Source organism: Stegostoma tigrinum, chromosome 29 (genome assembly GCF_030684315.1).
Source record: "Stegostoma tigrinum isolate sSteTig4 chromosome 29, sSteTig4.hap1, whole genome shotgun sequence".
Classification (NCBI taxonomy): Eukaryota; Metazoa; Chordata; class Chondrichthyes; order Orectolobiformes; family Stegostomatidae; genus Stegostoma; species Stegostoma tigrinum.
The window spans coordinates 20,485,954-20,512,698 of record NC_081382.1 but is presented as its reverse complement, the minus strand read 5'-3'; the positions used below and the strand labels follow the sequence as shown (position 1 = coordinate 20,512,698).

The 26,745-nt window shown below is 40.1% G+C and overlaps 1 protein-coding gene and 1 pseudogene across 4 annotated transcripts in view; one reads left to right on the top strand and one right to left on the bottom strand.

The window, feature by feature from the left end:
• The window catches only part of rgs3a (regulator of G protein signaling 3a), a 243,603-nt gene that overhangs the window by 133,119 nt on the left and 83,739 nt on the right, over positions 1-26,745 (bottom strand). For 3 of the 4 annotated variants that reach the window (XM_059638197.1, XM_059638191.1, XM_059638192.1), the window contains 5 exons: positions 22,418-22,499; positions 15,657-15,762; positions 12,351-12,687; positions 9,930-9,969; positions 799-1,013 (listed from right to left, as the gene is read on the bottom strand). In XM_059638197.1, coding sequence (XP_059494180.1) covers positions 799-1,013; positions 9,930-9,969; positions 12,351-12,687; positions 15,657-15,762; positions 22,418-22,499 — 780 coding nt within the window. Of the gene's footprint in view, positions 1-798; positions 1,014-9,929; positions 9,970-12,350; positions 12,688-15,656; positions 15,763-22,417; positions 22,500-25,690; positions 25,861-26,745 lie in introns of those variants that run through there. The other variant, XM_059638193.1, reaches the window with a different exon arrangement.
• Positions 16,750-17,293, top strand: LOC125465241 (small ribosomal subunit protein eS24-like; annotated as a pseudogene).

The following is a 26,745-nucleotide window of genomic DNA, read 5'->3' as shown; positions in this document are numbered from 1 at the left end:
CTCAACCGAATTAGTGTGTATACCATGGATCTGTTTATTCAAGGAGGTTATATAAATGCAGTTCAGAGAATGTTTACTAGACTAATTGAGGAAAGGTTGGGTAGGTTAAACTTTTATCTGTTGGAGTTTAGATCAGGAGGAAATTTATTTAATCATGTAAGAGCCTGCGTACTCCTGGATGAGAAAAACATATTTATCCCTATGGGAGAATGTAGAACAAAGGATCACTGCTTAAAAATAAAGAGTTGCCCATTTCAGGCAGAAAGGAGGAGGAACCTTCTTCTGAGAGGATCATGAGTCTTTGGAAAATTCTTCCTAGAAAAGTGATGCAATCTTTGAATTGTTTTTAAAGGCAGAAGTGAACAGATTCTCTGTAAACAAACAGCGTAAAGACTACCAGGGGAAGCAGGAGTTGAGCTTAGAAGCAGATCGGCTCTGACCATACTGAATTGTGGGGGAAGCTTGAAGGGCCAAATGGTCTACACTCCTGCTCCTTATTCTTATACACGTTCCTGAGTGTGCTCATCATGGGCACACCAAGAGTCATTTAACTTACTGGCCAGGAAGACTGCCACATGCTCATCTATCCTCTTAGTACATGTCAAACATGGTCTAGATCACAATGTAAGGTATCATTAAGGAGTTCAAGATTTTCAGAAAACGTTATCCAAAGAAACTAGCTACATTCAGGGGAAAATATTATCATTGCCCTTTGAATGTTCATTGCAATAAATAACCAAAAAATATCCTATTGATTAAATTGTGCTTGAAATTAAATTTAGAATTCAAAAATATTACCTGAACAAAGAGAGGGAACACCAAAACTTTGGGAGCAAGCGTCATGCACGCCCCATAGTTACTATGGGGAATGTGAGATTTCACAATTGTGCAGTTTCTGTAATTTCCATAATTCTTCACTGCTTGTACAGTTGATTTCAAGATATCTGTTGAAGATCCTACAAGTGACTGTTTTCTCTCTGGGCGACAGTGAATTCTGCTTCTGCCAACATTTGCTACAAGAACAAGCAATACAAGCATCTTTAGGTTTGCAAACAAGAAAATTTGAATTTTGAGAAATAAGCATATCATGCCAACTAAAGTTGCAATCCCAACAGACAAATTTGAGAATGTGCTGCTAACACCGTTATGAATTACAGACCACCAGTTTTAAAATGTTCCACGTCATAGAGGTGTCTTACATATTTGTAAAATGCAAAAATTGAACATAAACTTTTCTTTGTTAACATTAACATATATAATATTTAGATTTTTGGTCATAGATTTATGGGGAAACAAAATTTATACTTAGTTAAACTAGTTTGGGGTAAATATCCAGAAATAAATAAATAGTACCTGTGTTAGTTGCAACTGTGTGTATTCAAAATTGATTAAAATCACAAGTTCAGTAAGACAAGATTGTAATTTACAGTAAAGTCCTTCGAAGATATCACAATGGTAAATTTGAGAATTTATGATAAAATAAAGCAAATTAACCAATATATTGTAAAGTGCTAATTGTGACTGTTAATGAGTAAATGTGGGATCAGTGCTATTCAAAGATTTCAGATGCTACCTATTCAAAATCCATCTTCTATATACTTCTTTGTCCAATGTAAACAACATCCCTAATCAATTGCAATACATTGGTGGTTTGCAAAATGTCCTTCACAACACTGTCATACTTCTCAAATGATTTGCATTCTTGAAAAGAAAGTCAGACCATAAAATTTGCATAGCAGGAAAGCAGGAACAGGATTCTGAAAGATGCGCTTTGTGCTGTGTGGACTTTTCAACATCATCCTGAAAGGCCAGGCAGACTTTCCCAGCAAAAGGGAACAGCTTTCAAACAGCTATGCTGCAGCCTCAAAGGCAGATTTGCTCAGAAACACTAGATTAAAGAAGACACTGAGACCATATTTTTAACATTAATAGCTGCTGAACATTACTACATGCAATTAGCGGTTAAAATTATATGTCCTCTTTCCAAGACAACATGATGAATAAAGTTAGTTATAGTGGGATTTGAAATCCTTTGCGATTTGCAAATGTGTCAGACTTGGTTGGTGGGGCGGCACGGTAGTTCATTGGTTAGCACTGCTGCCTCTCAACACCTGGGACCTTGGTTCAATTCCACACTCGCGCAACTATGTGTGGAGTTTGCACATTTTCCTCATGTCTGTATGGTTTCCTCTAGGTGCTCCAGTTTCCTCCTGCTGTCCAAAGCTGTGCAGGTTAGGTGGACAGGCCATGCTAAATTGGTCATGGTTAGGTGGATTAGCCATGGGAAATGCAGGATTACAAAGATAGGGTACGGGGATGGGATGCTTTTCGGAAGGTCGGTGCAGAGTCGGTGGGCTGAATGGCCTGTTGCCACACTGCAGGGATTCTATTTGGCACCCTTTGGCATTTCCTTCTCTTTGCTGGTGTCATAAGCCTTCAAGTTATTTACAGAGTACAGGGTACATCTTTTACATCCTGGAACTGATGGAAAGCTGTCTGCATTTGGGTCCCCAGAACAATACCAGGGTCTCTGGATTAATAGTCGAGCATTAATGCCAGTAGGCCATCAACTCTCCAAGCAGGAATTGAGCAGAAATGAAAAGTTCAGGTGGCCAAGGTGGCCTACGGAATGCAGGAGTCAGCAAACTGTATTCCTTCACTTTTTAGTGTCCACTGAAGCAAATGTTGCAGAAACTGCCATTTCAAGGTGGGGTTCCTCAGCCATATCAGATGATGCTCAGTACATAGTTGGGCAACATGATGCAAGCCATTATAAGATGGAAGGCTGTTATCACAGCTTTTATTAAACTGTAAATGCATAACGAAATATTGATAACGACACACTCTACATTTATAGTGGCTATGAACTTTGTCAACTTCCTGGAGATAAAATCCTTCATATGGCCTGGAACTGAAACTTTAAAAGCATTTGCACTTAATGCATTTCCTCATTGAATAGGACATTGTATGCCTCACACATATTAGTCACATTACAACTTTCAAAGCTTTCATGTATTAAAGAGCTTCACTAATGCAAGCAGCCGACAAATGCATTGATTCGTAAAACCACTATCCTTTTAGTTAATAATGCTGTTTGACTCAAAGATCACACCAACAGAACATGAACTAATCACTAACCAATTGTTACACACCTTAGAAGGAACGTTGGTTCCCATCCACAACCCTTTGCACTTACACCTACCGCGTGCATTTATTTAGCAATTATGGTGGCAGACCTCCAGACCAATGCAGAAATGAGCTAAAATGAAGTTCAATTAACTAAAATGGCGTATACTGCAGATTTCACAATTTGTTAAAAAAAACTCAAAATCCTATTTACTACATAAACATTTCTTCATTTACATAATGCCTTAGAAGAACAATTCAATTAACTCTATAGTCACTTAAAACAACAAGCATTGGAATTAATATATGGCTCCACTTCAAAACAATTTCAAGCTGTAAAATCAAACTGTAAAATGGCAGGCAGACTACTGTGATAATGGAGGTTTATGAAATCAGTCATGCAACACAAATCCAGGTGATAGAAATCTGCCCATCTTATGTCAACACAGTGAAATAGCAAGAAATGATATGCCATAGATTTTTTTTTCAAAGATTCAAAGGACAGGACTTTTAACAGTTTGACACCTCGCTTTGATAGTTACTGTTGAAAGAACTGGCATATCCTGTTGACAAGATAATGAAATGTGAGGCTGGATGAACACAGCAGGCCCAGCAGCATCTCAGGAGCACAAAAGCTGATATTTCGGGCCTAGACCCTTCATCAAACATCAGCTTTTGTGCTCCTGAGATGCTGCTGGGCCTGCTGTGTTCATCCAGCCTCACATTTCATTATCTTGGATTCTCCAGCATCTGCAGTTCCCATTATCACTCACACATATCCTGTTGACAACTGTTTTTAACACTTTTGGCAGTTAATTTTACACACTTTTTACACATATTCATGGCTACATTTTAACCACTCCAAAAAGACAACCTTAACCCCCTAAAGGGTACCTAACCTGCCCTAAAAGAGACAACCTCCAACAAACATGCCCTGGTATCGCATACAAAGGAATACTTCTCCAAAGTAGTATCCTGGTTATCCAAAGAGATTCACACAATTCAGATTTACTCTTACCAAGACTACTCTGCACACTTCAGGATCTATGCTTCTGAATGATGAGAATTAGACTTAAGTGACTCCATTAATCATAGCTACAGGGATTCCTTCCCATTCCCACCCTTACAAAAATGGAAAATGCTAGGTTCTCCAATGTGGCAGGTCCCAGTCTCATACTGCCTCTCTGGTTATTCAAACTATCCTTCTCTATTACAATATTTATCTTATGCAAAAGACTTGCATCTTACTTCTTCAACCGCAATCTAACTGAACTTCTAATATTACAACTTCCTTTCGGTTTTTCAATTTGGCAAGTGGCTCCCTAACCAAGCAGGATGCCCCATTTTATTTCAAAATCATCCTCACTAATTTTTGAACACCTGTTCCTCTCCAAAGTCTTTGAGCATGATGTATTTCGCAACATTCTGCTCAAATCCTGCCAAACAGAATTAAGCTGCTCCCACAGCAAGTCAACCTTAAATCACAAATTTTATCAAATATAATTGCCTTCTTATTCTGCAGCTGGGCCCTGGACAACCTAGTAAAAGAGCACAGACCACCAATGGCAGAGATCTCAAAAGACCCTGTTCAAGTTCAAGTTCAAGCGGTGTCACGGTGGCTGAGTGGTTAGCACTGCTGCCTCAGCGTCAGGGACCCTGGTTCAATTCCACCCTTAGGTGACTGACTGTACGGAGTTCTCAAATACCCCTGTGCAGGTTTCCTCTGGTTCTCCAGTTTGCTCCTAGAGTCCAAAGACATGCAGGTTAGGTGGGTTGACCTTGCTAAATTGCCCATTGGGTCCAGGAATGTGCTAGCAAGAAGGATTAGCCATGGGAAATGCAGAGTTACAAGAATGGGGTGGATCTGGGTGGGATGCTCTTCTAAGGGTCAGCGTGGACTCAATTGGCTGAATTAGCCAGTTTCTACACTGCACGGATTCTATCAATCATTCTACAAAATGTTCAGTCATGCCCAATGAATGAATCAGTAAACGTTTGGTGGTAACATGGAAAAAGTTTTTACATTGATGAAAGTGGGGGGGGGGGGGGGGGGGGAAAGAATGACTCAAAAAGCTCAACACTATTAACGGCAAAACAGCCTGCTTTATTGGCACATGAACTATTCCATTCTTTCCCTTTAGCAGGAACACACAGTGGCAATATGATTACTATATACAAGGTGCATTACTGCAACTCACCAAGGGTCCGCAAATTTCAAACTTGCAATCTCTACCAGCTGGAAGTACAAGGGCAGCAGATGCACCTGAGCACCATCTGTAAATTTTCCTCCAGGCCACACACTACCCTGACTAAGAATAATAGCACCATTCCTTCAAAATTAAAACCCTGGAACTCCATGATTTCTAACAACACTTTGGGTATATTTACCTCCAACAGATTGCAGCAGTTCAAGATGGCAGTCCACTACTACCATCACAAGGGCAATTAGGGATGGACAACAAGTGCTGCCAAGCAATGATGTCCACACCTGTGATCAAATAAATTATTTCCGAGTCATATCATTCATTCCTCATTGAGATTAAAATACGTGGATTTGGAGGTCACATACAGAAATGGATAGAAAATGGTTCAGCAGTCAGGAATAAACAGGTCCTTTTCCCCCCTAACTGGTAAGCACTGACTAGTGGGTTGCCACAAGGATCAGTGCCTAGAACCCAGCTATTCACAAAATACATTTACGAACTAGATGAGGAAATTATGTGTCATATCTCCAAGCTTGCAGAGGACACAAAGCTGGGTGGGAGGTATACTGTGAGGAGGATGCAGGGAAGCTAGTGTGATTTGGACAACTAAGTGAGTGAGCAAATGCATGGTAAATGCAGAATAATGTAAATTAATGTGAGGTTACCCACACTGGTAGCAATAACAGACTGGCAGATTATAATCCGAACGGTGACAGATTGGGAAAATGGGAAGTGCAACAAGGCCTGGGTGTGCTCATACACCAGTTGCTGAAGGTAAGCATGCAGGTGCAACAGGCTGTGAAGAAGGCAAAAGGTATATTGGCCTTCAAAGTGAGGAAAATTTGAGTACAAGAGCCAGGACATCTTCCTGCAACTGTACAGGGCTGTATTGGTATTGGTAAGCCGATACCCGGGAAAATTGTGCGCTATTTTGGTCTCCTGGGATGGCGGGGCTGACATACAGGGGGAAAACGAGATCAGTTAGGACTATATTCACCATAGTTTGGAAGAATGACAGGAGATCTCAGAAACCTGTGGCTAGGAATGGACAGGCTAGATGTAGGAAGGATGAGCTTGATAACTCGGAAACACAACAACTAGGAGAAACAGTAGAGGATCTGCCTTTAGGCAGGTCATTACCACATTTCTTTTGTTATGGGATAGTAATGATTTTACCTCAAATCCCTACATAACCTAAATACTTTTAAGGCAGCAAATCCCTTGAGACCTCTCCCTCCATTCAGACTGACATTCTGGCGTCATGTGCACCTTCCCCTCCCATCACCTCACATTTATAGACACGTTGTTTAGCTTTACAAGTTCGGCACTCTCGAATTTACACCCTTTAGCTATCTGTACTCTTTTTTTTAAAAAAGGCCCTCAGAGCATGCTTTTTACCTCCCCAAGCCTTTAATCATTACTAAACTTGCTCTTATTTCAAGATAATAAAGTGTGAAGCAGGATGAACACAGCAGGCCAAGCAGCATCTCAGGAGCACAAACGCTGACGTTTCAGGCCTAGACCCTTCATCAGAGAGGGGGATGGGGAGAGGGTTCTGGAATAAATAGGGAGAGAGGGGGAGGCGGACCGAAGGAGGAGAGAAAAGAAGATAGGTGGAGAGGAGAGTATAGGTGGGGAGTTAGGGAGGGGATAGGTCAGTCCGGGGAAGACTGACAGGTCAAGAAGGCGGGATGAGGTAGTAGGTAGGAAATGGAGGTGCGGCTTGAAGTGGGAGGAAGGGATGGGTGAGAGGAAGAACAGGTTAGGAAAGCGGAGATAGGCTGGGCTGGTTTTGTGATGCAGTGGGGGGAGGGGACGAACTGGGCTGGTTTTGGGATGAGGGGCGGGGGAAGGGGAGATTTTGAAGCTAATGAAGTACACATTCATACCATTGGGCTGCAGGGTTCTCAAGCGGAATATGAGTTGCTGTTCTTGCAACCATCGGGTGGCATCATTGTGGCACTGCAGGAGGCACACGATGGACATGTCGTCTGAGGAATGGCAGGGGGCGTTAAAACGGTTCGCGACTGGGAGATACAGATGTTTATTGCGAACCGAGCGGAGGTGTTCTGTAGAGCGGTCCCCAAGCCTCCGCTTGGTTTCCCCAATGTAGAGGAGGCCACACTGGGTACAATGGATACAGTGTACCACATTGGCAGATGTGCAGGTGAACATCTGCTTAATATGGAAGGTCATCTTGGCGCCTGGGATGGGGGTGAGGGAGGTGGTGTGGGGGCAAGTGTAGCACTTCCTGCGGTTGCAGGGGAAGGTGCCGGGTGTGGTGGGGTTGGAGGGGAATGTGGAGCGAACAAGGGAGTCACGGAGAGAGTGGTCTCTCCGGAAAGCAGACAAGGGAGGGGATGGAAAAATGGCTTGGGTGGTGGGGTCAGATTGTAGATGGCGGAAATGTCGGAGGATAATGCATTCTATCCGGAGGTTGGTGGGGTGGTATGTGAGAATGAGGCGGATCCTCTTGGGGCGGTTCTGGCGGGGGCGGGGTGTGAGGGCTGTGTTGCGGAAAATGCGGGAGACGCGGTCAAGGGCGTCCCCATTCCCAATTCCTCTGCCTCCGCCGCATCTGCTCCCAGGATGAGGCATTCCACTCCCGCACATCCCAGATGTCCACGTTCTTCAAGGACCGCAACTTTCCCCCCCCCCCGCAGTGGTCGAGAACGCCCTTGACCGCGTCTCCCGCATTTCCCGCAAAACATTTCTCACACCCCGCCCCCGCCACACCCGCCCCAAGAGGATACCCCTCCTTCTCACATACCACCCCACCAACCTCTGGACACAACGCATTATCCTCCGACACTTGCACCATTTACAATCCGACCCCACCACTCAAGCTATTTTTCCATCCCCACCCTTGTCTGCTTTCCGGAGAGACCACTCTCTGTGACTCCCTTGTCCGCTCCACACTGCCCTCCAACCCCACCACACCCAGCACCTTCCCCTGCAACCACAGGAAGTGCTACACTTGCCCCCACACCTCCTCCCTCACACCCATCCCAGGCCCCAAGATGACCTTTCACGTTAAGCAGAGGTTCACCTGCACATCTGCCAATGTGGTATACTGCATCCATTGTACCCAGTGTGGTTTCCTCTACATTGGGGAAAACAAGTGGAGGCTTGGGGACCGCTTTGCAGAACACCTCCGCTCGGTTCGAAATAAACAACTGCACCTCCCAGTCGCAAACCGTTTTAACTCTCTCTCCCATTCCTCAGATGACATCTCCATCGTGTGCCTCCTGCAGGGCCACAACGATGCCACCCGAAGGTTGCAAGAACAGCAACTCATATTCCGCTTGGGAACCCTGCAGCCCAATGGTATCAAAGTGGACTTCACAAGCTTCAAAATCTCCCCTTCCCCCACAGCATCCCAAAACCAGCCCACTTCTTCCCCTCCCCCCACTGCATCCCAAAATCAGTCCAGTTCTTCCCCTCCCCCCACTGCATCACAAAACCAGTCCAGCCTGTCTCCTCTTCCCTAACCTGTTCTTCCTCTCACCCATCCCTTCCACCCACCTCAAGCCGCACCTCCATTTCCTACCTACTACCTCATCCCGCCTCCTTGACCTGTCAGTCTTGCTCGGACTGACCTATACCCTCCCTACCTCCCCACTTATACTCTCCTCTCCACCTATCATCTTTTCTCTCCTCCTTCGGTCCGCCTCCCCCTCTCTCCCTATTTATTCCAGAACCCTCACCCCATCCCCCTCTCTGATGAAGGGTCTAGGCCCGAAACGTCAGCTTTTGTGCTCCTGAGATGCTGCTTGGCCTGCTGTGTTCATCCAGCTTCACACTTTGTTATCTTGGATTCTCCAGCATCTGCAGTTCCCATTATCTCTCGCTCCTATTTCAGTTGCTTTTTCCTGTTCTGAGAACACTTTGAATTCAAGGCTATGATATAAATACAAACTGATCTTATTCTGTACTGTAAAATTGACAAATGCAGAGTTTTAAAAACTGGCTTCAAATATGGATATAATTACCAGTTAAGGTTTTCATTGACAAATAAATTATGGGACCAATATCAACTAAACTCATGGTTTTGCCACTGTGAATTAATATATATCTAATTGACTGTCAAGAACTAATTGAACAGAGGAGGAAGGCCCAATGTGAGAGAGTTATAGGACTGACACTTCCACAGGTACTGCAGGGATACAATTTTTAAAAAAAATTGGAGAAAATATCAAAGCGTGAGAGCAAGATGTTATAGATTTAAACATCTTTAAAAGCATTTAAACTAATTGAAGAACAAATCCTAGCCTGGAAAGATTTAAAGCAGATAATTATTTCAGTTAATGGAAAAGTTGGAGAGCAGGGAACTAAAGGGTGAGGAAGCTTAGTCCGGAAAAATAATCCCCGGACCCATTTTGCTCATTGCTCCATTTAAAGACACTACTGCCTTGGGTGAATCCACCTCACTTCTTTTAAACATGAAGTTCTAGTCTGCATGTCTAATTGGCCGTGATTCTAGGCTCACTTTAGTCCACAACATTAAACATTTACTTATGGTTTACAGCCTCTGGTTATAGACTAAAAGAAAACATTGTACATCCAGAGGCTACATTAATAATTAATCTTAAAACTTACCATAAATAACATGGTTGTCTTGTGGTACTGTCCTCAGAATCTGAAAATTAATTTTAAAACAAATCAATAAAATGGTCATAACTTCACTTGATTATGAGAGTCAAAAAATAAATTGATACTTCAACACTCAACCCATAATACTAAAAACTTGAAACTTTGGAATTGTTACCATTTTTACAAGCTCCAACTATTTCTTTCTCCTATTCAACACAAAATTTTTCAGTCGCACAGGCAACCTCGCAGTCCTCAAAAACTGTTCACAACCCCAATGTCATATCTGATTCAATATGACCCACTATTGAGAGTAACTTTTTGATCCTATACTACCAATGAGTGTAAACGTCAGAGCTTTTAAGTCTTTCTAGAATAAGCTGTTTCCTAGAAGAAAGGGGCAAAGAGAAACTGTTATAAAGGAATTAGAAGCAACATGATCAGTATCTATCTCTGGGGCAAAAAAGAACAAAAACAATCCGCTTTCTGGGACAGAAGACCTAATAACTGTTTGATAAGCTGCTGCCTCGTGACAAATGGGCAATTAAGACTGCATGCAGAAGTAATATTCTGAAGTAAAGCGGTTAATTGCAGCCAAGGCTGTGTTTTAAACAGACAGCTGACCCCAAATGTAACAAGGAAGAGGGAAACTACTTCTGATAAGAACGCAAGCTATAAACTGGAGTTCTCCAGAAATATAATCAATGGTGGGGATGAAACAATGTATTGAATCATCAATAAAGTCACATTACAAACTTGAAAGAGAGAGAAAACTGTATAAGAATCTAACATTTGATTAGTTCAATAGCAAAACTGGTCGAAATCCTGGCCAGATCCCACCATTAATCAGGTAGTAGCCAAGTTGGTTTGTGAGGCTTAACTTGTTAACTTGAGGGGTCTTACTTTGGTTTCCAGATGCAATAAACTTTAAATCATTGATTCAGCACTTGATTGTCTGTGAGGTTTCTTAATGAGTAGCCAAATTAAAGGTAATATGGTAATTTGCCCACAACACATCATCCACATTGCCTATTCTCCCATTGCTATGAGTGTCACTGTTGGCTATGGTTGAAACAATCTTCTGAACTAATTTTGCTTGTCTAAAGCAACTTACTTAATTGGCTTCGGCTTTAAGCTTTTCACCTCTCTCCAAGAGCTTCTTTGGCCGTCAGTAAGTAAACTTCTGTTATCCAGAAATTATGGGAAATTGCAGGGGTGCCAGCTACATGAATCTGCTGGTTGCATTAAAAATACTCCAATAGAAATCCCATGCGACATTTTTTGTATTCTTTGAATAAAAAAACCTTAAAAATATCAACAAGCAGTACAATTTGCTCATTGGACTCTGGAAACCTTGATAGTATTTTTTAATCTAGATCACCAACAGAAGTAGCACTTGCATCTTGAGCAGCAGTAACGTCGAGGACTGAGCAGATGGGGAGTTAGGCCTTGTAACCCTCTTGAATAAATTTCTTATTTCTGCCTGCTCACATGCTTTTCTTCTCTGATGCAAAGATTGGGAATGCAGGTGAAAATGCATTATCATTTGTGTAGTAAAGCAGTTTCATTGTTCAGCAAGTTTCTAGACATTTTTAAATCCTTTGGCTGCAATCTTTACCTCTGCTTTCCCTTCTCCACACTTTCATTATTGTGAATTTCAGGTCTGTCATGATTCAAAACACTACAATTTATTGCGCACTTAACATCAGTGTAACAGGAACATTCTTAGCATCCAACCATTCATCAAGTTCTAGCCTGGAAATGTTGTTCACTGGATCTACATAGTTTTCATTTGCTTGATAAGTATGAAGAAAATGACACAAATGTATGCTTTTATCACATTCAGTTTTCACAAAGCGCTCTTTAGGCTTTCTATCTGTACTTCAATGTCATAGATTGTTGATGAACCAATGTATTTCTATTTTCTATTTCAAAGTCAAAACAATAAATCCTTGCATAAGAATTCTTCCTGAGCGACAGCAGATTCACGAGTGAAAGATTTTGGATATAATTCAATCACAAATTCGACTAGCTGTTACCATAGTGGCACCTGTGTGAGGGAGGATGACAGGCAACCCTGCTACAGGTGGCTGACAGAACTACCATGTGGCAGATGAGAATACATGCATTGGAATTTGCAGAACCAAGTTCAACTGGGTGTTTTTCAATAAATTTTACATTTTTGGAAAATTTTCTTTGAAAATTTTGCCAGCTGCATGAGAATTCTGAATGCTTGGGCACTGGAAAATGGGGTATTTACTGTAGCGAGTAATCATGAAACCTCAAAGTCCTTTAAGTCCCTTCTGGACAGCAATTTATCTCTCCTGTCGTTCCTTAACATTCTCCAGTTATTTTATTCCAAACAAATTATTTCAATATTTCTACCCAATTTAAGTAAATTAATAAACTTTCTTTTTATAAAATGCATACCTGGTTGCCATATGTTATTGGTGAAAGGATGAGAATATTGTCTCCCTCAGACCTATCCTTTGACATCATAGGCCTGTTTCGTGGACAATTGTCAATGTCCTCATGTCGTTCCCAGCTGTTCAGTACAACTCCATCAGTACCATCATACACAATATGGCAACTTTCCCTGTGGTCCATGGAAGTCAATGGAGTACCACAGTTCTTTTCACGTTTGTTGGGTGGAGACTGCAAATCATAATGTGATCTGCAAGATGGTTTTCTAATCATGCGTTCAAAGTTGGGTCTCAATCGAGGAACAAGACGCCAGATTAAAACAATGATCTGACTGTGACAGTTTCTATAAAGAAGCAAACAACATCGCATTAAAAACAAGCATGAAATGGTGCCTAAAAAGATATGCAGAAGTTCTATGTACATCGCTGCAGGGCACTCATGCCCTGGATGGTGAGAAATTGTGCATAGTCAGCTGAAACATTGTCATCTGTTCATTTATCCTTTACTGTCCAATACAACCAAAAAGGCATTAGAAATATTATTTAAAGCAACTAAATGTCCAGTATAGAATCCTCATTAGTTTAGTCAGATCATTTGTACTTGGATATTTGAGGCAAAAAAAAATCACTGATGCAACTGTATTATGAATTAAATATTTACAATTAGACTGCAGTATTAATCAAGAAGAAACATTTCATGAAGCGTGAAGAACCAGAGATTGTGAATTTGAGAATGATAAACAATAGATTAACAACATCACAAATGAAATAATTAAGAAAAACAACAGATACAAAATGCATAAAGAAAATGGTCAGTGGACCAATCAGAAAGATGTACAAACATCCAAAATTGTTAAAAAGCAGTTGATATGGCAAAAGGAAGCTAAATATTTTGATTGGTCAAAACCAATCAAAATATTCAGAAATTCATATAATCACAGAATCCCTACAGTGTGCAAACAGGCCATTCGGCCCAACGTGTCCACACCGCCCCTCTGAACAGCACCCCACCCAGACCCAGTCCCCTACCCCTGATTTCCCCATGTCTAATCCATCTAACCTAAACATCCCTGGGCACCATGGAGATTCTAGCATGGCCAATCCACCTCGTCTGCACATCTTTGGACTGTGGGAGGAAACTGGAGCACCCAGAGGAAACCCACGCAGACACGTGAATGTGCAAACTCCACATAGACAGTCGCCAGAGGCTGGAATCGAACCTGGATCCCTGGCGCTGTAAAGCAGCAGTGCTAAACACTGAGCCACCAAATATCAGTGGAGAATTGCAATTACTGAACAGTGTAAATGAAACTGAAGCTGAGAATAAATAAAAATTGTGAAGATGTGCAGAAAGCTCCAACACAAAGGGGTTTAGCAGTACTTGTTCAGGAAACACAGAAAGCTAGCACACAGGTGCAACAGGTAATGAAGGCGGCTAATGAAATGTGGCAATTGTTGAGTATAACATTAAGGAAGTCTGACTGCAAATGTACAACATCTGGAGTAATGACAGCAGTTTTAGTCCCCTTTGTTTGAGGAAAGATATGATTTCACTGGTGGCAGTTCACAGAAGTTTTCACTTGGATGATCCTGGTTATGGAGGGATCATCTGAGAAGGTTGAAGCTCTACCTGGGAGAGTCCAGGACAAGAGGACACAGTCTCAGTATAAAGAGAATGATTGAGAGAAAGTGAGAAGGGGAATCAGACCCACAAGGAGGATCAGCCAGGATCCTATTGAATTGCAGGGCAGGCTCGAGGCGCTGAATGGCCTATTGCATTTCCTATATTTTATGGTCTTACAGTCTTGTGATGAATAGAAATAAACTAATAGCTTGTCATTCACTGCAGAATATTTCACAATCAGGTTGAGTGAACTATAAATTCCAAAGACACATTTGAAATTGATTCTGTGACTTCACTGCAGTAAATGGGCATGGAGCTGTCACTACCCAGATTATTCTTTGGTTGCACATGGATATGGGACAATGAGAAGTTGTGTTTTGCCACTTTATGGCAGTCAGCATTACTTGACTGTGTTTGTATCATGATAGCAAGCTTACTCCCCTACCAATGAAATCAAAGTGCCACATGGTCAATTGTGGCAAACAGCCTGCACAAGATTGGCTACAGTAGCCATTGGAGGTATCCTCAGCAGAAATTCAATGGTGTTCTATCTCCAAAACTTTGACCATCATAGATAAAATTTCATTGCAGCACTAGAATAGATTATTAAAAAGTGACAAGCCAAGGATGATTCCTAATTATTCTTGTTAAATATCAGACACAGATGTAGCTGAGTAATTGGCTCTTGTTAGTTATGGCAGCTTGTAGCATTGGGTAATAAACTAAGTTACACAAGTAGAAAACTAATGTATGAAATTACCATATTTGGCCTGATATTAACCCACTATTGTAAGTCAAAATATTTACCCAGTCACAAACTCCGCTCTCTTGCCACTAACTTCATTTCTTTCCTTGCAACTCTGAGGATGAGCCAGACCACTTACATTTTAGTGTGATACTTGACCCTCCGAATGAGCTGCCTATCACATCTTGCACTCAAAACCATCTGTACCTACCTCTGCCACAGCACCACTCTCTGCCCTTGTCTCTGTTAGCTGCTGAAACTCTCATCTTATGTCTTTATTACCTCTAGACTTAACTATTAAAATACACTCCTTGCTACCCTTCCTAGTTATTAAAACCTGAGGTTATTCAAAACTCTGCTGTCTATGTCCTAACTCATACCAAGTCCCAGCCACCCAATGTGAGTTTTCAATGGCTCGGACTGGTTAAGACTCATGACTCAGTTTGAAAACTTCTGATCCTTGTATTCAAATCAACCCATGGCCTTGAATTCCAAATTCCCACTCCTATGAATTATCTCACGATATTGTTGGTAACCTGGCCAAATATATCCTTAACAACAAGGTATAGAGCTGGATGAACACAGCAGGATGAGCAGCATCTTAGGAGCAGGAAAGCTGACGTTTTGGGCCTTTTTTCTGATGAAGGGTCTAGGCCTGAAACATCAGCCTTCCTGCTCCTAAGATGCTGCTTGGCCTGCTGTGTTCATCCAACCCTACACCTTGTTATCTCAGATTCTCCAGCATCTGCAGTTCCTGTTATCCCTAACATATCCTTATGTGCTTTAATATTAAAATTTGTTTATAACATTAAACATACGCAAAAGGTTACTGTTGTAGCTGTGTAATAAAGCTGTTAGTTGTGTTTTGCTTTCAGTCGAAACAAATCCACACACCCATTTGATAAGTAACATAATTTAGAACACTTTACTTGAAAGGTTTTTACCTTATTGCATGAGCTAACTCCACACATTTCCATTGCTCGACATGCTGTCCATTCAGCTGTAATAGAGTATCTAATGATTGTAAGCCTGCTTGATCAGCTGGGCCACCTAAGAAAAATCAACATGGATTGAACAGATTTTTCATGAACTCTACTTCTTTGTGGCATTTCAAGGGTGAACTAAAAACAGTCTTTTCAGCTGGACATTTAAAAACATACTTTGAAGATAAAAAAATTAAAAAATGTAAAGGTATTGCTAAATTAAAATCTGATATATACATGCAATGTGCAGTCTTTAACATCCATATATTTGCAAATTCTTGCTATGAATTAAAGAGCTTTCAGGATTTAAGTTTGCTCGCTGTGGTGGAAGGTTTGTTTTCAGATGTTTCGTCACCATTCTAGGTAACATCATCGGTGAGCCTCCGGTGAAGCACTGGTATTATGTCCCGCTTTCTATTTATGTGTTTAGGTTTCCTTGGGTTGTGATGTCATTTCCTGTTCTTTTTCTCAGAGGGTGGTAGATGGGCTCCAAATCAATGTGCTTGTTGATTGATGGCGTTCTGGTTGGAATACCATGCTTCTAGGAATTCTCATGCGTGTCTCCTAGAATTCCTAGAAGCATGGCATTCCAACTGGAACTCCATCAACAAACACACTGATTTGGAGCCCATCTACCACCCTCTGAGAAAAGAACAGGAAATGACATCACCACCGGAAATGACATCACCAACCCAAGGAAACCTATACACAAATACCAAGCGGGACATAACACCAGCGCTTCACCGGAGGCTCACTGATGATGTTACCTAGAATGGTGACAAAATGTCTGAAAACAAACCTTCCAGCACAGTGAGCAAACTTACATCCAGAACCTCAACCTGAGCTACAAATCTCAAAACTCGCTAAAAGAGCTTTCACTTTGGCCCAAGTTCCATAGTTATGCTTGGAATTAACACAGAAAAACACTTTTAAAAACAGCAGTATTACCAGGATCATTTTATAATATTTTCACAATTACAAATGGTTTAAAAACTCTTCTGACATTGGGCGATATATTTGTACGTGTACTTTAAATGGCAATAAGCAGTGCTATATGGAGCAATTTTATTTTACAGGGACAATTTGTGTTACCATCTACTATGGTTTGAAAGTATGCCTAATAGACTGATGGAAAAGGCAACGGATATATTAATTACAGGATAATTGGATGTGACTTGTCATATCAATACAGAGTGCTAATAATCGGTGCTGTGGCTTTTTGGAATACTGCACAGTGATACGAACAGCACTGTGACCATCAGAACCAGAAAACCCATGGCAAATCGCCTCCTCTAATGTAAGCAAATGGTTGTCTGTGTCTTCCACCCTGGCAAACCTAAGTCATAAAACAGAAAAACTAGCAACAGTGAACAGACCGACACCAGACGTTGTTTGATTTTGACTTCAGGACACAATTTGGTTGTTAATACAAGGTTTTGCCAGAGTCTATAGAATTCCTTAGATCATGTCAAGAATTACCCTAAACATAAGCTAGCTAGTCTGTTGGAAAAAATAGGATACTGGAAAAGGAATGCAAGAACAGAATGAAGAAAGTTCAGAGTACAGCTAAAGCTAATGTTGGCAGTGGCAAAAAGTAACATTGGAAAGTCTCTGAAGGTTAATAGAAATGCTAAATTCTCCACAGTTATCACTACCTGTAATTATTTGTCCCTTAAATGAACACAATAAAAAAAAGGGAATTAAGTGATGTGGTTAACAGCAATAAAGCTCTCATTAAAACAATTATATTCTAGTATATAATACCAGTAGATGAGAATGGTCGAGTCAAACAAAGTTTTGGGTTTTGATTACTCACCTTGGTTTTCTGGAAGTGATTCTTATGATCAATGAAAAAATGAACTAAGCATGTGGGCTTGTGTTACTTATTCAGCAAACAGAAAACTTTAGCATTTTCTTTACTATAAGAAGCAGTATCTTTACAAATTGGAGAATGATAGGCTTGATAAATTTTATCTGAAAGATAATAATCTATCAAAAATGTTTGATTAATTGAGGCATAGTTAGATTTTGCTGAATTTACAAAGACTAATTACAGTGCCATGGAATATAAATACAATCTACTGAATTCCATTATGTAAGGCCACAGAAATTTAATTTGAAAATTTCCTGATCTGCACTGGCACTTGCATTATGGAACTGTGCCAAAGTATCAAGTATGGATAGACTTCTCCTTTGGACTTGATTTACATTTGCAGATAAACAGACACTGCTGAAATTAGTGTCAGAAGCACTAATAAAGTTCCAAGAAAAACATGCCTTTCCAGATGTACTTGTTGCATAAAAGGGGTACAAAAGAAAATAGAAGAGTTAATGTTAACAATTTGTTAAGACTATCTAAATGCAGTTGGCAGATAATAGTACAAAAAGAAAACTGCAACTATTTGAAATTGGGATAGAAATGCTATTGATAATTTGTAGAAATGAAAAGAATGTAACATTTACATTAAGAGAATGAACCCCAGAAATGGTCAGAGTGTAGTCAATTGTTATTTTAGGTGTAATTCAAATTGGCATTACATAAAGAACTGTCCATCATGGTATAATGGAGTATTTGCAAATTGAGGAAGGTGATCAACATACAGATCATGGAGAGTACATTGTATTGGTTGTAAGAATTTTCAGCCCAGTGATGAATACGTTGGTGGCAGAGTTTGCAGTGTGTGGAATGGACTGGTTAAATTGATACATAGAGTCTGAGTTATAAGGATCATGATTAAGTTAAGAATTTCACCAGTTTCAGATTTAGAGATGATGACAGTGTAAAATGTTTGTGTGAGATTCTAGCTATGTTACAAGGAATCCATAATTTTATTTATATGGTGTACAGTCCAGCGAAATACCAGTTTTGTTAAGTAGGCCATCATAGAAGAAAGCACAGTTGAAGGAGGAGTGGAATAAAAAGTGACAGATTTGAATTTGTAAGAAATACAAAAAAGGACATCATCATGGTCATTAGTAAGGCTGCCCTCAGCAAGAGATTTCAACAAGGCAATTGTTTATGACACCTCTCAGGGAAGTTGGGACTTGAACTCAATGGCATTTAAAGTAATGGGATATAGAAACAAAAAACATATATTGTAAATTTAGCAACCATATTTTTCAGCCAACTATGGTATGTGATAAAGATAAGACAATAATTGTAGACAAGCTAAGTGGAAAAGGATGGGTTTTGGAACGCCAATAAAATTTCTCATCAATAATGTAAGGAAATTTGCTATTCATGAATTTGGCAATGGGCATACAAATATGAACATAGCAGCAGAACACTTTCAGCAACAGCACATGTAAAAAGAGCCACACATAATGGACAACACGGTTCATAAATTTTTTGGCAGATCAACAGAGTTGCAAGTTATTGCCTGGACTAGCATGAGCTGTCCATGCTAAGAAATTGCTGAAGGCAGTTATAGACAATGTCCTCTATCAATTAGGCTTTGGTGGGAATCCTAAAATTCCATCAGTAATAAGTGATCTGTCCACATTGCAGGAAAGGGGCAATAATTAGTTTTGTTTTTTTACAGCCCTTGAATGCATAGCAAGTAGACTAAAAAGGTTCTCAGTGAAGCTGTACAATTATTATTTTTCCAGCTTTATCAAAAAGATAGGCTTCCTCATTTTTGAAATCCCTCTCTCTTAGAATAAACCATACCTTCCGGTTTGAAACTGGTTTCAAATGGAAGGTGGAAAATTTAAAAGATGGCTGAATGCATAGGATAAAGGGTAGGAGGTTAGGCCCTTGGAGTAGAAACATGAAGTACCAAGATTGAACTCAAGAAAACTCGAACTAGGGGGCATAGCCTCTCAATAAGGGATAGCAGATTTAGGTTTGAGTTAAGGAGGAACTTCTCCACCCAAAAGGTTGACAATCTGTGGAATTCCCTGCCTAGTGAAGCAGTTGCGGTTACTTTGTTGAATGCTTTTAAGGCAAAGATAGATAGATTTTCGATCAGTAAGGGAGTTAAGGTTTATGATGAGCGAGTGGGTGAGTGGAGCTGAGTCCACAATCTTATTGAAGGTTCTGAGGAAAGGTCACTCAAACCAAAACTTTAACTCTGATTTTTCTCCACAGATGCTTTTCTGGCAATTTCTGTTTTTGTTTCCGATTTACAGCAGTGCAGTTCTTCCAGTTTTAACAAGAACCACAAAACTGGAGAGAATCTGCTGTGTGCATTGAGAAGCCAGATAGAGGTCAATCAGTCTTAACACACAGATGTACATGTACAGCAACAGCATCTGCAGACAGAGTTTATAGTTATCTTAATGAACCTGTTCAGGCACCATACAACAACGAAGGTGGGTCACATTGTGGACAGTGTGGAGCGCTGTTCTAGGTTATAAAGGGATATTAATAGAATGCAGAGGTGGGCTGAGAATTGGCAGATGGAGTTTAACCCTGAAAAGTGTGTGGTGATTCATTTTAGAAGAACAAACTTGGAAGTGGAATACAGGGTTAACGGAAAAATTCTGGGCAGTGTGGAGGTGCAGAGGGATCTTGGGGTTCAAGTTCACAGTTCCCTGTTCCCTAAAAGCTGCCACCCAGGTGGATAGAGTTGTTAAGGTGGCGTATGATGTATTAGCTTTCATTAATAGAGGGATTGAGTTCAAGAGCAGTGAAGCTATGCTCCAGCTATACAAAAGCCTGGTTCAGCCACATCTGGAATATCGTGTCCAGTTCTGGTCCCCTCATTACGGAAAGATATGAAAGTGTTCGAAAAGGTGCAGGGGAGATTTACAGGATTTTGCCTGGAACGGAGGGAAGGTCTTACAAGGAAAGGTTGACAGAGCTAGGGCTTTTCTCTTTATAGCGACGAAGGTTGAGAGGGGACTTGATAGAGGTACACAAAATGATCAGAGGTATAGATAGAGTAGACAGCCAGAGGCTTTTTCCTCGGGTGGAGGTAGCTTTTACGAGGGGTCATAGTCCATGAGTGGAGGTAGATATCGGGGAGACGTCAGAGGTAGGTTCTTTACTTGGAGTGGTAGAGGCGTGGAATATATTGCCGGAGAGGGTAGTGCAGTCAGCCTCATTGGGGCATTTAAGCGGCTGTTAGATAGGCATATGGATGATAGTATAAGGTAGTGGTGGAGGTTAGATAGACCTTAGATTTTGGGTAAAATTTCTGCACAACATAGTGGGCTGAAGGGCCTGTACTGTGCTATGTTCTAACTTCCAGGGAAGGTGCGTCTTGAACCCAGATCTTCTGACGCAAAATTCAGGACACCATTCACTACTCTCGAATAGGATTTATAAGGTTAAAACAAAGCTGATGCATAGGCTTTTGAAGAAAAACTAGGGGACCAAAACACAAGACGGCATTCAGGGAAAGCAATTTTGAAATTTTTCTTGGCTTTCTTAGCAACAGATGCTTGGGAGCATAGACCAATTGATATTGAAGATGCAGTTCTGCTGGGAGGAAAGTTGTACTTTGTTCTCAGAGAATCAACAAATGCAGTAAATAAATGTACATGGTCTAAAAGATGCCTCTAAGGTTTCTCAGTACAGGCCATCTTTAGTAAATAGGAGACCCTACCACATTTTGACTGGCACCACGAGCTGGAGCACTCAGGCTTCTTTGTGATGCATGTAGGTGATTTGTTTTGTTGAGTGGGAGATGAGAATTTGAAACAATTGTCATAAATGGACTTAACGGAATGAATTATGTAGTCTAATTGGTAGCTGAATTGGCTAGGCATTCAAACAAGACCAGATGCAATTTTGAAGTATCAGTATTGAGATCACAATGAAAATCTCTGAGGCGGAAGATATGATTCACAAGAACAAAACATTTTCGACAACCGTAACATTTATTTTGAAATTTCCATCCTTGGAAGATGACAGGAACATGAACCCTTTTGTTTTTAGAAGTACTTCTTATGCAAACGTATGGTAAGTTTTCATGTGCAAGACGGTTTTTATCCTTCTGAGAAAGGGGGGTGTTATAGTTTCGATTGGGAGGCTAAAAAGATCATAAGGGTCATACGGTCGTAAAAAAGTACCTCAGCAATGGAAATGCTCATTCTTGGTGTGGTAGCAGATGTGGCATTTTATTTTGAAAAAATGTTGGAAGAAATTTGAAAAAGTAATTCAGCAGCAATACCCACGTGAATGCTACATTAACAATAAGTCACAATAAATTCAATGAAACGTTTGAACAACAAATGACTGAAGATCGATATTGCAGTTTTAAAACGGTTTCCAGAGAATGTAGAAATCACCAAACTGAAATGGGTGGGATAACAGCAGTCATCTGACCTCTTTGCAAAGAAAGGAATAACCTCAAAGAAACTGGAAAAAGGACTCAACTTTAATATGCATGGAAGAAAACAATGAGTACGAGTATATTCCATTGTCATGTTGTTTATTATGCACAGATTTATTTTGAAAAGAAAAAATGAATCTATTATCATCTAACATGAACTGAAAAGATGCCTGAGACCCAACGAAATGAAGGATCAGGTGATGGATATGTTAATTTAAAAAGTTAGCTGGGTGTCAGTTGTACAATATGGAGAGCTAGTCATTCGTGATAAGAGTTTTCAGGAGTGTGGCTAATTGAAATGAAACTTTCATTAAAAGTATGAACTTGGGCTCTCTTCAGAAATAGATGCGTTATAGCTTACAATTCAACACAACTGGTGACGAGATAAAGGGGAAATGAGATAATTTTGCCTAAACCGCAGCCTAACTTTAAATGTCTTGCCTGGGTCTACAGCTTGCACACGAACAGGAGCATCACAGCAAATTGTGAAGCCAAAGCCATCTTTGCCACGTGGTATTGTGACCTAAAACAGAAAGCAAAAAAAGTTACACACAGTTGAAGAATTTTAAAACAAAGTGTCCATATTTACTTTAACTAAAGGCTCATGCAAAATGTTCAAAAACTTGACAACGTAGCAATTTTTCCAAACGTTTGCAGCATTAATTGATAGGAGAATGGATTAGTCTGATTCTTAGACATAAAATTGGTGACACCAGCTTGACAAAGGAATACTTTCACTTTGAGTTGAAGAATAGAGAGGATAGAAGGTAAAGAAGAACTGTAATAATGGAAACCTCCCAACCTCATGCGCCTATTTAAATGCATGAAGAAGAGTGCATTTGCGTGGTTCCAGGAATGAGAAACTTCAGTTGATGACAGATTTGACAAGTTAGGACCATTTTCCTCAGAGAGGAGAAGGATATGGGGAGATTTGCTACACGTTTTTAAAATCTTGTGGGATGTGGGATTTGGACTCAGTGGATAAGGAGAAACTGTTCATTCTCTAAAAAATTACAACTATATTTTCTGTTCTCAAAGTACTGTGCAAAAGAAGCAAATGAGAAGTGAGAAAAGTATTTCACACAGGTTGTGGCTCGGGTATGGAATGTGCTATCTGGAGGTCTAGTGGAGGCAGGTCCAACTGTGGCACTCAAGAGAACATTGGATGATTAATTACAGAGGAACAATGTGTATAGCTTTGGGGAAAAGACAGGAGTTTGGGACTAAATCAAAATGTTGAGAGTACTGTTGCAGGCCCATTGAGATCTCCTTCTACCCTGTAACAATTGAGTTTGGAGGAGGAAGGGTAGGCCAAGCAAAGGGATGTGATGATACAAATAGTAATTTGATTTAAATATCTTCAATGGAGTCTTGATTACATCATGTGAGTTCAACATGTACTAACACCTGTTCATTGATCAGAGTCTTCTACTCATCATCTAGCTCGTACGGGCTGAGTTGTTAAGCAGTTCATTCCAAAAGCTCCATGAAGAATTCTTCTGCATAGAGTAGGCCAATTTGCAAAATTTTTTTCCCCCTGTTTTTCTATTGCAACTTACCTCTCCACCAACACCACAATAGTGGTCAAAATGTCAATTTCCTGAGGAGAATCCTCCCATAGTTGTGCATTTGTCAGTAAAGGGATGTTATGAAAATCAGCCTGCACTCCTCTGCATCTGACCATCAATATTCCTAACACCATACTCTCTAGGCAGAGGCACCACATGCATCAATTTGTCTCATGATCATTCTTCAATGTGCAAATAATGGTATTATAGAGTTTTGCTTTTTTTAAAATCTCAGTAGAAATCAGCAAAATTTTAATTCCATCTTTTAGAATCTAAAACACATATTTACTATGAAAAATTATGATTCACAGTTTAAATAAATATGAAAATCAAATATCATGAACCATAACCCTAACTCCATCTTAAAATGATCATTTACGGCGCTTGGTGGCTCAGTGGTTAGCACTGCTGCCTCATAGCGCCAGGGACACGGGTTCGATTCTACAACTCAGGTAACTGTCTGCGTGGAGTTTGCACATTCTCCCCATGTCTGCGTGGGTTTCCTCTGGGTGCTCTGGTTTCCTCACACGGTCCAAAGATGTGCAAGCTAGGTAGATTGGCCATGCTAAATTGCCTGTAGTGTTGTTCAGGGATGTGTAGATTGGGTGGGATACTGAGGGTCACTGTGGGCTTGTTGGGCTGTAGTGCCTGTTTCCACACAATAGGGATTCAAGGAATTAAAGAAATTAGAAGTGCAATGAAAATTGTTACTTATTCTTTAAGCCAAACCTCAAACTTACGTTCTGTCCAGTTGTTTGCCACTTCAGCACTACCTTGTTCCCTGGTCAACATCACTGTTTCAAGCCTTTTACAGTGCTCCAGCAGAGCTCAGCAGAAACTGGAAGAATAGCACCTCATTTTCTGCTTCTACAGCCTTCTGGACTCAATACTGAGTTCAACAATTTTAGGGCTCAAGGCACATTCTCCCATGTCTTTACCCCAAACCTCTCACGTCAGGCCGTACTATCACATGGTCTGCTATTACACACAACTCACTTATTGTTTGCCCCCATTAGTAGTCATTCATTCTCCCAAGTTGACTGTTATCCATTCCTTTGTCTATCTGACTGTTCTTCTCTCTCTTTGGGCTCCATCTCTATCATTTACACCTTACCCCCTCCCGACCCTATCTTCTTCAGAGAAAAAAAACAACTTTTTCCAAGCTACCATCAGTTCTGAGGATGGGTCAGTGGATCCAAAACGTTAACTGACTCCTCTCCACAGATGCTACCAGACCTGCTCAGCTTTCCCAGCAATTTCTCTTTTTGTTTCATTCACAATTCCCCTGCTGCTGAAGCCTAATTTCGCATGATCACTGATCAGCATCTCAATAGCCCAAATGGAATCAGTGAGATCAGTGAAAGTAGAACAAATTGCCTCTGCCACTCAAACTCCAGATCGCCATGGCCTAAACATCAATGCAAGGGGCACTACTTTTTAGGCCTATCATATGGAGAGTTCTAGTTTAAAATTTCCCTATAGTTTCCATATGCTCACTGCAATATCATGGTATTAAAAAATTATCAAGTTGGTCAATGTCTATGGATAGTGGAATGCACTCAAGATCTGAATCTCATGTCCAAAAGCTTCCTACTTCTCAGTCAGCAGCTGCTCATTTGTTGCAATTTATCTAATCCCAGTATATTTATATACCATATCTAAATGGCCAGGTTGGATTTCAAAAGCTAACAAATTAATGTACATCAAATAAAAACTGACTTTACTAAGTAACTTTATTTATATATACCATGTATGGGTCTTGAAACTTTATATTAAACTAGATTATCTGTAGTTTACATTTTACTGAGTTAAATGATATTTCATATCGATGATGTTCCAAAAACCTAAATTCAACCCAAGTACATGACCATTTTTACCATAACTTCCAGATCAAGTTCCAGATCTTGCTACTATTGTAGAAAAAAAATTCAAATTTCAAAAAGTCACAATACTCAAAGCAGAGTTAAAAAATCATTAAAAGATTTATACTTTGTAAATTTATGTAATATATGTAAGTAAATTCAATCAATTTAACAAGAAAATTAAGATAGTAAAAGTCGTAAGTACTCAAATTCTTACATGAAATCAGGATGCGTTTCCTCAAAAAAAAAGTGCATACATATTATTGAGTTCATAAATTCTATACCTGTTGCCCAATAGCTTGCATTGTTCAATCTCAATAGTTCTTTTCACGATGGGGTGTACAATCTTCGTTAATGCTCTAAATTCTATTTTCTACATCACCGTCTCTTTTAGAGACTCATCTCTTTCAAAGATTGAAACACATCTTGTATACTCCATTAAATAAATTCATTGCTTCATATATACAATGAATTGTTGGACATACAATACACTTCCCAAAGCTGTGTCACTGACTTAAATGGTTCATAGTAGGCTGTACTTTAGTTGGCATCGCCACCCATGGGAACTCAGATTTAAAAGAATCACAGGAAGCAACCTTTCACCTCCCAAGCCTCTGCTCTGATGCATGTCTCTGAACGATAAGCCAGAAGGTTTCCTGAAAATTTCACTCAATGAGAACTAAACTTACTTTTATGTCCAGTTGGTTTCTATGAAGTACTAAGTATTCCCTTGGCTCTTGCTAATCTTTGCAGTCTGCTCCTTGAAACATGCTTACATACTGATGAGAAATATTTATCATAGTATTTCCAATAACACAGGACAATGCAGACATTGGTAAGTAGGAAAACTCAGCGGTGGAAATTGATGCTGTACTCAGCACATTGTCACTAATGACTAGCAGACTTTGACGAAACTTTGGGTAAAAAGATACTTGAATGTAACTAGACAAAACCCTCTTTCTCTGATTGTCAGCGAAACATCGAATATTCTAATCACTTAAAAATCCTCTATTTCCAAATGGCTCAATGCTGCTTCATTTGCATAATTAAGGATCAAGCAAAAAAATTCTAGAAGCACACAGTATTTTGTATCACTAGTTACCAGCAATAGCAAGTTAAACAATAACTAAAATGATTAATACCTCCAGTAACTTGTTTAAAATAAAACTCCCCAAGTGACTATTACAAAAAAATGTTAAGTATAAAATGTGTTGCACAAGAGAATTTAGTTCTGACACAGGGACAGACTGTAAACACTGAGTCAAACTTCCTATTTCAACTCTAATGTTTACTTTATTATTTCCCATCTTTGTCTAGCACATTAATCACAAGCAAAACA